General features: G+C 42.1%; 2 protein-coding genes and 1 pseudogene across 2 annotated transcripts; all 3 read left to right on the top strand.

Moving 5' to 3' along the window:
• The first annotated feature begins 233 nt into the window (after positions 1–233).
• On the top strand, positions 234–2,207 carry LOC115111015 (cytochrome c oxidase subunit 6A, mitochondrial). Its single transcript, XM_029636901.2, has 3 exons — positions 234–389; positions 1,703–1,851; positions 2,017–2,207. Exons 1-3 carry the CDS (start codon positions 287–289, stop codon positions 2,104–2,106), a joined length of 342 nt encoding a protein of 113 aa, XP_029492761.1. The 5' UTR covers positions 234–286; the 3' UTR covers positions 2,107–2,207.
• A 1,176-nt stretch (positions 2,208–3,383) lies between these two features.
• On the top strand, positions 3,384–7,562 carry LOC115111188 (BLOC-3 complex member HPS4-like; annotated as a pseudogene).
• An 811-nt stretch (positions 7,563–8,373) lies between these two features.
• On the top strand, positions 8,374–10,458 carry si:ch211-170d8.2 (uncharacterized protein LOC571755 homolog). Its single transcript, XM_029636900.2, has 3 exons — positions 8,374–9,131; positions 9,367–9,511; positions 9,660–10,458. Exons 1-3 carry the CDS (start codon positions 8,720–8,722, stop codon positions 10,009–10,011), a joined length of 909 nt encoding a protein of 302 aa, XP_029492760.1. The 5' UTR covers positions 8,374–8,719; the 3' UTR covers positions 10,012–10,458.
• The last annotated feature ends 444 nt before the right edge of the window (positions 10,459–10,902 follow it).

Here is a 10,902-nt window from a genome sequence, read left to right as displayed (position 1 = left end):
CCCACACCACCATGTTGTTGGGGTACGCCCACACCATTCCAATACAAAAAAAAGCTTCATTTCTGCAAACTTCATTGACATTTTTTGGAAAGAAAAGTATTTCACTCGTATTGTATTGTGTCATTGACATTTTTTGGAAAGAAAATTATTTCACTCGTATTGTATTGTGTTTTTACCTCTCTTTTCAGATGACCGTTCTAGGTGGCCTGGTTGTTGATTTAAGCAGAGCACGTTTCCCCTACATCACTTCCGTTCATCTGCTGATCGAGTCAGAAAGACAGTGAAAATGGCGGCTTTCGGACGAATTTCTCAAACGCTCCTGCGGTCCTCATTGATCCAGACTCGTCAACTCTCTGCCACAGCGGCCCATGGTCATGCAGAGCAAACAGGTAATGCCACACAAACATTGCTCAAAGGACACGATTTACGAATGACAAAACCATAGCATATTCTTGGAGGACGTGGTACCTCCGTGACCTTGCTAGCTAACGTTAGCGCGAGGCAGCATACAGCTGCTGTATTCGACAACGTTAACTAGCTAGGTTAAAGAAATCGACCACATACCTAGCTACACGGGACTCGTTGTCAATTGCTAAATCCCCATTCTATCCTAACCAGGTGGCTGGATTAACACAATGTTTGACTAGTTAGCTAACTAGAGTTCATTTGCAGAAGAGACCTTGGCCTCAACATTTAATTCAACGGGGAGTCATGTTAACTACGATAGTTAATATTTTTTAACTTTTAAATAACTAGACGTTTAACGCTAGTTAGCTAGATAACTGTACACCCTATTGCTAGCTTTCAAACCTAGCAAACATCTGTCTAGGTTGTTTTGAATGTCCCATCTCAGATGTAGCTAGCCAACGTTAGCGCAGTATGTGAAGGCAATGAAGAAACTAATTATTAAATCAGTTTCACAATTGTGATTAACAATGTCATGGAGATCAGTTAGTGAGTTAAAGGCGTTTACTCATTTCGACCATAACTGAGGCCTTCAGGGGTAGGGGGTAGCTCTCCTGTTTGCCCTCCATGACCATAGGGGGTAGGACACCTGGACCTGGAGTGCTGCCAGTACTGCAGGACTTTGTCAACCTAGCATGACACCTTATTCATCCAATAACCTCTTTACCAACAGTAGCTTGCTTAATTCTTCATCTGTTCTCCCAGGTCAGCAAAATGTTCAATCTAAAAGATTAAGTGCTGTGGCACTCAACTGTGTGCAGTAGTTAAAATGTGGTTAAATACTCTACTAAACCTTTTTATTTTATTTAACTAGGCAAGTCAGTTAAGAACACATTCTTATTTGCATTGACGGCCTAGGAATAGTGGGTTAACTGCTTTTTTCAGGGGCAGAACATGCATGATCATGGTTTATATTTATAAAAAAAAGTATGTGATTGGATTAGCTAAATTAGAGGCTCTTTGGAAATGGAAGCTCACCAGTACACGCCCTGTTGCCTTTGACATTGACATGTGCAGAGATTGAGATACTCAGGATCTCAGCGGAGCACACATTCAAAGGAAAGTCAAGTTAAAGATTTAGTATTCCAGTGACTCCAAATTAGCTGTTTTCAACATGTCTGTCACATCGCAATGTATTTAAACAGAACATAAAGGTTAAATGTACTATAACTGGCTTAAGTGTAAATGAAGCCTTTGTTACTTGTCAAACAATGTATATTTTTGTTTTCTTCTCCAGCCAGAACATGGAAGATCCTCTCCTTTGTGGTTGCTCTTCCGGGAGTTGCAGTGTGCATGTTGAACATGTACCTGAAAATGCAGCACCATGCTGCGCACCATGTGGAGCCAGAGTTTGTCCCTTACAGCCATCTTCGCATTCGCAGCAAGGTGTGATACATTAGGGCAAGATCCTAAGTAGTTATTGTTGCAAAACACATTTCTTTGATTATATACTTTTTAGCATTGTCTAATTTTGCCTTGAGTATTTACATTTGAATCTGCCCCCTGTTAATTTACTTTGTCATTATGTTAACTTGATTCTTCTCTCACCAGCGTTTCCCTTGGGGAGATGGCAACAAGAGCCTGTTCCACAACCCTGAAGTGAATGCCCTCCCTGATGGCTATGAGGGACGTGACGAGTGATCTCTCCCTCAGACCACCTCACACACTGGGACCAGTCTCTTTCTTCAATTCATTACTGTTACTGGACCACACTCTCCAAACTGTTTACTCTTCTCTATTCTATTATGTTTACCTCTGTGCACCTGCCACAAGGGACCCAAAATCTTAGTTACGTTTTTCTGGACCATTTAACACAATTTCTGCTTAATTTAAATAAAAATAAATCATTATTACCAAAATACGTTGTGGTATTTTTAACTCAAATTGACACTGGTTTTGTTTTTCTCCAAATATGTTAAAGAATAATGAAATGAGTTTAGAACTTCATGTTTCAGAGCAACACTCATATTACACCTGTACTTTAACATGACTAACTTGTGACTTGCATTACTCTTGCAAACCAGTAGGGGTTGTCACTAGTTACCACAGCCACAAAGTAAATTGTCTATCCTGAAAATGTAAAATCAATTATATTTGTATTAAAGGTGAGGCATAAGGTTAGCAGTGTGGTTGGGCTATGAAAGGAGATTAAGAGATTGTAGAAATGGGTGGGGTTTAGCCATGATCATGGCTGACTACCTGTGAGTAAATCTGTTTTCAATTCAGTTGTAAAATTGTCTGAAACAGTCTTGCAAAGAAGGTTAATGAAATGTTAAAGTTTTCTACTGAGTTGACTAAATGTGTTTCCTTAAACAGGAATAGTGCGTGAACTTCATTTGGAACAAGATTGTTGGATAAGCTAAATGTCAGCCAGCTGGTAGCTTGCTTGACATGGCACAATCTGCAAAGTGAAATTATGTTTTCCAGTAATACTTTTGGGCTATTCTGATCAGTTATTTTTATCAAGCAGTCTCAAATTGCCGGCAACAGTTGGTTCAATAGTGAATGCATGGCATATCAACATAAACCGTATGCCTACCTATGCATTTTACCTGGGATCTAACTCAAATTCGACTGAATCCACTCATATTATTAATCTGTCCTTGTATGGATGGAGAGGGATAAATGTGGGCAGCCTTTGAGCGAACCAGTACAACCCACTGACAGCTATGGCTGAGATCACTGCCTAACTCAAGGTGGGACTGTCACCTGATCTGAGGTTCTATTCTCCTGTATTTGATTGGGCTTCTATAGTCCCTACTTTTCTATTAGTAGTATTGGTATGGTGTTATGTAATTTTACACTGATTTCTTGGTGATTTGCAAATGCATTAACTTCCTGTATGATGGGTCGAGGGTGACCCAACAAGAGCTGGAATCTGCTACTTCTATCCTGAAGAGGTAGGGACATCAGAGAAGATGTGTTCCCTAGGTGAGATTATTGAAACTAACTGCGTACCAAGAATAATTCCTGTTTTTATGATAGCATACCTATATGACGGCCCATAAGACATCTTCAAATGTTTGAGGAAACGCTTCCAGATAAAGTGCAATGGTCTTGATACATTCACCCACATCTCGGATGTATAGACCATTGTAATGAGAATGCTCGTCCACTAAACCAGTTAAAATGCCACAGGGTTGTTTAGTGATGTTTTTGTCTCTCCATCCCCTGTGTAGATGTCATAATTACTCTCCATGCTGCTCTCTCTCAGGCCTTAAGCTGTTAAGTGGAAATACCAGACATCAGTATCTGTGACCTCGATCAGTTTATAAATCACTTTAGTTTTTATAACGGCCCTATCCGCCAGAGTTACCAGGTACAGTCATATCTAACACTTATCTTAGCTGTGTATAGCAATCTGTCATATCCATGTCAAATCAAATTGTATGTCACATGCGCTGAATACAACAGATGTAGACCTTAGTGAAATGCTTACTTACGAGCGCTTAACCAACAATGCAGTTTAAAAAAGTCTTAATTTCACATTGTGTGTAAATCAATGATTATTTTTTTGCTAATGCTAAATATGTCTCCCTCTGATTTGCCTTGCATTTAGATCTACAGTCAGGAAGATTTTGCAGTTCGATGGGCACAGTACCTCTACCACTTACAAGGAGGCTCCACTGAACCCCACCACATCTTCAGTTGCTTGAGCACCATTGACTCTACACATGTAAGTAATAGGGAGTTTGTTGATATATCGATACCTATTTCATTCATATTTTATGTTCATTAACTTCTGGCCTAGCCTGGCAATTATTTCCTTGTTTCATGTGTGACATTTTGATTCTCAGATTGACCCACTTCTCCTACTCACGGCTGCCCTAATTCTGCAGGCCTGTCAGCGCTGCCCTCTAGTGTTAGCTGGTTATTTATCCAGGGAGGTAAACTGTCTGACCTTTGCAGCACCAAAGGACTGGAATAGTTAACCACAGATTAGAATCAGACACTAACTGTATATACATGTCTCAAAAAACAAGTCTTTGCTCCACAGGGTTGACAGCACACAGATGCCCCATAATATCACAGTGAAAGTCATGGTTCATGAAACTGAAACGTACAACCAGATAACAGTGGCTGATAATTTAGCTGCTTCTCTCCTTTGAGATTTTAGCAATCATCTTGTGATCATCTTAATTTGTTGAGGTTCCTTCTAAGTTGTGTTGTTGTATTATGCATCACTATCTGAAAACAAAAGCTATGCTTTAGATTGTTTTACAAAGTCAGCAGTTTAAGTAACAGGCCTTGACATACATTTTTACTTTGCCTTAGGACCAGAGACCCGATGGACTGAGTTCCTCCAGCTCTTCTGGCAGCACTCCTCTATTTAGCGCAGAGACCTCCACCACTGTGTCCCTGACCGCCACTGAACTACAGTATCTGCGCTCCTCTCCTGTGTACAGAGCATCCAGGTACTTCACCCCCCTCAGGAAGAAACCCACCTCCATCCTCCACTGTAGAAACACTTTCCTTCATAACACTTTATTTGGATAGTCCATCTGTAGATTCTTTACAGACTATCAGTAACAGTTCAACTAGCTATCTACTAACCCTAGCTCTAACCCTAACCTTACCAAGCACTTGCTTATCAACGGATAGTTTGTTGATAGTATGGCCATCTGTAGAGCATCTACAGATGGAAAATCCGGACTATCCAGATGAAGTGTGACCCTTTTCTGGTAAACACTCTTACTCGAGTGAGTTATAATGCGCTCCGTCCTGATATAGTAATCTCAAAGCCAAGTGAAAGTTAGGGTTAGACACGTTTGGAACGGTTGCAACCCTGAGTGTAAATTGTTGAGACTCTTTGTCCTACAGATCCTAATCTACTCCAAGGGAGGTAAAGTGACCCAGGAAGTCCTGCCTCCTGTCAAGAACCCTATCTGACACACCAACCACTGATCCATCTGACCCGGACCCCACCCACTATCCACTACCCTCCACTCCCGGGGTCATCCATATCTGATGAGTTGCTATTTAGCCCAAGTCCTTCATTTGACACTCCTGGCCCTCTCAGCCCCTCACCTATCAAGGTCGCTCCAGAGACCTCTCATCATACCTTGTCCAATGGAAAGCTGTCCCATGAGGTGGAAGAGGGTGTAACAGGAGGTTCGTACGACCACAGTTTTAACGACATAAAGGGTGGGAGCAATGAGTCAGGTCTTGCAGGAGAAGGCAAGTCAATGCAAAACAACGACAGACGTCACGTCAATGGACAGAATGGAGGTAGTATTGCACTGGGTGGAGAAAAGTCTGCAGAGCCTGGCAGTCAGAGGATGGGGAATGTGGGAGATAAGGCGTTTAGGGTGAAGGAACGACAGGGGAGTTAAGTCCAGCAGGTTGCTTGCCCCCCGCCTCCCCCTTGCCCTGTGAGAACTCTACAGATGCCCCTTTGCTCCTCACGGCACTGTACCAGCACAGGGTGAGAGGGCTGGTACTGGCCCTACTGGTAGAGAGACCATTCCACAGCGACACTGCAGCCACAGAGGAAGTGGTGAGGAACTGTTGGGGAATATGGGAGGGATATGAATGTTTGTTTATGTATGAGTGTTCCACAAGAGATTCCCTTGTCTGGACAACCACATGTTCAACTGTTAGAAAATTAAATAGAATATCTCCACTATTGCCCTACATGTTATTACAGCAGTTTGATATTTTGTCAAACCATTAAATCAGAGATCACCCTGTGGTTTATCCCCAGTATCTCAGAAGAAGGACTACTGCTCCGGGGGCCTCTGGCCCTCAGGGACACTACACACTGGCTGTATACAGAACATGCTCACAAGTGAGGCTCTAATATTCTCAGAGCTCTCTGAAATGTTGTCAAACCACGGTATATTCCATAGCTCTATTTTTTTTCTAGCTGTCCTATCTGACTTTTACCTTTTTTCCTCTCTCTATTTGTCTGTTGCTTATGATATTTGTGGAACTCTATCTCCCAGCGTTGACCTTACTGCTGGAGTGAGTAGTAAACTCAGTGCTTTGCAGTAGCTGATTGCGATGTTTTGGGACATTTTGTGGGGCTGTGGTGCCTTGTGAAAATTAGTTTTAGCTGATTGTGGAATCTTGTGGCATTTGTAGTACTTAGTTGTGATTTAAGTTAGTAAGATGCTGTATAGTGTATATACCACCTCTGTCTTTTACTTTCATGATCATCCATGTTTGTGTGGTATTTGTAATGAGTGCCTATGCTGTGTCCCTGTAGGCAACCTGTCTGGCAGGCCAGGGGGAGCCCAGGACCGTTCTTTTGTGAGAGCCACATCGCTGCTCCACTCGCATTTCTCTCACACTGAAGCTCTGCAGGAGGCTATTGTCAGGTCAGTATGACTGGCAGGGGGCTCTCTCAACATGCATTACTCCTCCTCAAGTCAGATGATGGGGGAGGGGGAACAGGCCATCATTATGCAGTTTGTATTATCTTAAGATAAATCCCTGTTCCCATTGAGTTGTAATGTGTCTTACGTAATACAGGAGTGCGGGTGCAGCTGTGTACGGGACCCGCAGTGTGGCCCAGGAGACGTACTTCCTGCAGCAAGGCGGAGCGGTGAGAAACTCTGGCATTCCCGACCACCAGGACAATGCTTTCTCTCTGCCTAGCAAGGCCCGACACAGGTTACTGAAGCAAAGGGTTAACCTGCTCTGACCGACTGTGACAAGCAGTTCCACCAGAACCACTGTCTACTCAGTCACTTCTCTGAATATGCTTCTCTCTAAATTCATTTCAAACAATGAACTTACACTGAACATTTTTCTAAGATAAACACTGTGTAAAGAGTTTTAGGAAGTTAAATGATTTACAAGAACCTTGGTCAAGTCCTATACTGTGTTGTATTGATGTGCAGAGGACCATGATCTCTGTCAACACTGCAAAGGCATTATGCACAATATATAATGAAATTCCAAACCAACACACCACATGAAATATGAGCTTATGGAGATGTTGTGGAACAAATATTCAATGTACAAACATCATGAAGACATGATGGCTGCCGGGGTTCCTAATCACTGTAATCCTTTTCATTTGGATAAAGATAATCAGCTACCCGTGAATCCTTCACCACCACCCACAATGTATTTAAAAAAAAATAGATATTATGTTGTACCTAATGACATACCGTTTGTAGGAAAAACGTATTGTATATAATTACAGATATCATGTCATATTGTTTGTGTGTTTTTTTTGTGTAATATTCTGTCCTGAGAGTGTACTCTTGGGTTTTCATTGTAGAGTTTATTTTGACCACCTCTGAAATCAAGCCAAAAGCCATTGAATACACTAAATGTGATACTCTCTGATTAATGGGGCACATGAATCATTTGCCAATAATATTCCGTAAGGTTATTTACAAAGATTGACTATGTTTGTAACAACAACAAAAATAATGAATGGCTGATTCTTAACACACAAAAAAATGCATTGGTCAAAAAAAATGTCTTGGTCATAAGGCAAGCAGTTTCCTTCCAAGCATTGCAAATACATTCATTCAAATATGATTCTTTACAATATATCCACTCTAAATTAACACCGATGTATGGACCTTGTCTTGTCTAAATGAGCTGCACATTGTACTCTAAACTACAAGGGCCATCGTGGTCCCTATAGTGCCATAACGATAGTAGTACTGTAGCAACAGGCACACAGCTTAAGCTAAGCATAAATACGGCGCCCACAGTACTTTACAAACCCTAAAGTACGAACACTGTTATGGTAATTATATTGCTTTGGGTGAAGGGGACGAACAATGCCTAAATGTAAGTTTTCATGAAATGTAAGATAGCTGGACTGTCTACGTGCGTAAATATATCAAAATAGAAAGTAACATCGGTTTCTGTTCCTAGTGTCCTGGAAATAAGTAGTCTCGAAAACCCAACCCTAAGCCATAATCACTGTTGCCTATGGTTGGGTTTTCGAGACTATCAAATGAGACCTTTCTTGATGGTTCAAATATAGTGTAATTAGGTTCATTAGATACGCGGTTGCTGAATTTGAATGACTGGAGTCAGTGTTTTCGGAGTGCCTTATTATGCAAACTCATTTTATGGGTCAGTGGGGTGCAAATGGGTAGTTAGGGGCACGAACAAAACAGGGGGGTGGAGAAACAGAATTAAAATTCTAAGTGGCAGAATGCCCCATTGTCAGTGGAGGGGCATACCCTATAAACCACGCATATAAGCGGTCTTTTTCAGATACACCGCACCACTGGACGGAGCTGGTACAACTGTGGAGCTCTCCAACTACGGACCCATCACCATGGCTTCTACCACATACTCTTGGATTGCCTTCATTGTCTTAACTGTGTCTACTAATTTCATTGGAGTACAGTGTCGCGCGGTGCAGGAGATACTGTCAAAGTCCTCCGCTTTTCAGGATGGTCCCAATACTTTACCCACAGATATCTTGAGACGATGGCGACGGGAGAGCGATGAGACGCAGCGCCAACATTGCGCAATGTTGTCAGCGCCTTGGATGGAAACCAGCGCGTACCCGATGGAATTGGCACTGCTACATCGTCTCCGGGTGCGTTCAATGGCCCAAGGAGGTTTACGGCGCACAGTCTTTCCTGAGCAACCACTATTTCATTTTGTCAGACGCGTCTATCATTGCTGCCAGTTAGGTTTTCATTGCAGAGGCGTCAAAGGGATTCAGGGCAGTCTCAGCGGAGGTAAGAATCTAAATCCAGTCATTTGAAGTAGCTTCTTAGCAATTTATTAAGCCTACTCTTGGACTAAATTTGTATCTAGGCCTACTGTAGAGAATCTCAATTTTAAAGTGCCCTTAGACTTGGTTTTATAGAATATATAAATTATTCTACTCAGGAATGGGGCCACTGTCACATTCTCAGTAGTGCTTATTTCATTTAGGCCTTACAGTATTTTGTTGATCTTTTCCCACCCTAGATACAGATTTGGAGTTCCTTCTCAGTCAGGATGTTCTGTCAGTGACAGTCAAGAGAGCTGAGATTCATCTCTATGTGTTGAATCCTCAACACCTGAACATAGAGCCTGTTCTTCCATACATGGCAAAACGCAAGCTTCCCACACGGTAAGAGTCCTGGTTGACATGATGGCACACTCACTTAGCTGTCATACCTCAACTTTTTATATAACTTTATTCCATATCTATGGAAACTGAAAGTTGTAATTCTTAGGCTAAAGTACTGTGGGTCCTGTCTTAACCTTTTATTCCACAGATACCGTTTTGGGTCAAGGGAGAATGTCCTGGAGCTTCGAGTGGATCTGCTGTTCCTATTCCAAGGTCTTCGGGAGGCAGCTGGTGGTGTCAGAGAGGAGCCAAGTCTGGTTGACATGCGGAAAGTGGGGGAGCTTTCAAGCGGGGGTCCACGAGAAAGGCCAGTAGCTCCACGGTCTCTGCAGGACACCAATGCTGATCTGTTAAGGGAGGGGGTGGGCCCCCTGCTGATGGCCATGGAGCTGGGCCTGGCTCTGGCCCTGAATTGTGACAGGGGGGGAGTGGAGGTGTCTTGTGAGCACAATGGAGTCCACCTATTACACTCTCCATTCATTGCTCTCTCCTACAGATAAAGATGACACAAGCCAGTATTGTACACACCATCACATTTTACCTTGAGTTGCACCATACATAACCCCATCTCCATGTTGTCTCTAATGTCCTCAAGTCTATGAAGCTGCATTTATCTCTTGGTGGGCAACATGTCAACTTTTATTATTGATATGTGAAGGAAGTGGATCGGATGTCTTAACTACATAACTTTTGCAATAACCCTTTGCAAAATTAAACATTGTCTTTAATGTTGTATATATATTTTATATACATAATACCCCAACGTGTATGTGGTTCTGTGCACTTCAGAAAATGCTTGAATATATTAACTTATCAGTGTTGTGTTTTGTAAGAAATAAATACATTTGTAAAGATGTAAATAGTGTATATTATCACATATGTTTATTGGAAAATTGTTTTGGGTTTTCCTTTATTGAAATGCAATTTATTAAATTTGTGAGACTATGGGTGATGTGTCAGTGTCATTTTGTTGTTGCATTAACCAAAAGCGGTTCATGAAGGAGTAAAGTCCTTTACAATGTGACCACCGTAGCGTTATCTTGTTTCTTATGTTTCTTATGTGTTCTTATGTATCTGTTTCTCTTGTTTTCAAGTTAAAGGTGGGGGTTTCCTCTCTCAGCCGAAAGAGTACCAGATCAAAATAATGACCTTGTCTCGCTAGGCTTTACAACTTCTGACAGTTGGTGTGAAAAACGTGGTGCAGAAAAACTCCACCTGGACCACTATCATCAGAAACCAACAACTAGCAGATTCTGTGCATCTGTGCTGAGTTGCTGACACTTTCTTGTCCGTGGTGTCTTGTTTGGCACACTTTGTACTGTTCGCTGCTCTGGCCCCCCAATGGTGGAACAAACTCCCTCACGACGCCAGGACAGCGGAGTCAATCACCA

The sequence above is a fragment of the Oncorhynchus nerka genome, linkage group LG27, assembly GCF_034236695.1.
Source record: "Oncorhynchus nerka isolate Pitt River linkage group LG27, Oner_Uvic_2.0, whole genome shotgun sequence".
Lineage (NCBI taxonomy): Eukaryota > Metazoa > Chordata > Actinopteri > Salmoniformes > Salmonidae > Oncorhynchus > Oncorhynchus nerka.
Note: the sequence above shows the minus strand (reverse complement) of the source record. Positions and strands in the feature narration are given on the sequence as shown.

Bases quoted from the DNA above. Each gene is read 5' to 3' on its own strand.
- LOC115111015 (XM_029636901.2), top strand. From the start codon at position 287: ATGGCGGCTTTCGGACGAATTTCTCAAACGCTCCTGCGGTCCTCATTG. The intron at 390-1,702 runs GTAATGCCACAC...TTTCTTCTCCAG, and splicing joins TGGTCATGCAGAGCAAACAG to CCAGAACATGGAAGATCCTC. The intron at 1,852-2,016 runs GTGTGATACATT...TTCTCTCACCAG, and splicing joins ATCTTCGCATTCGCAGCAAG to CGTTTCCCTTGGGGAGATGG.
- si:ch211-170d8.2 (XM_029636900.2), top strand. From the start codon at position 8,720: ATGGCTTCTACCACATACTCTTGGATTGCCTTCATTGTCTTAACTGTG. The intron at 9,132-9,366 runs GTAAGAATCTAA...TTCCCACCCTAG, and splicing joins TCAGGGCAGTCTCAGCGGAG to ATACAGATTTGGAGTTCCTT. The intron at 9,512-9,659 runs GTAAGAGTCCTG...TTTATTCCACAG, and splicing joins AAACGCAAGCTTCCCACACG to ATACCGTTTTGGGTCAAGGG.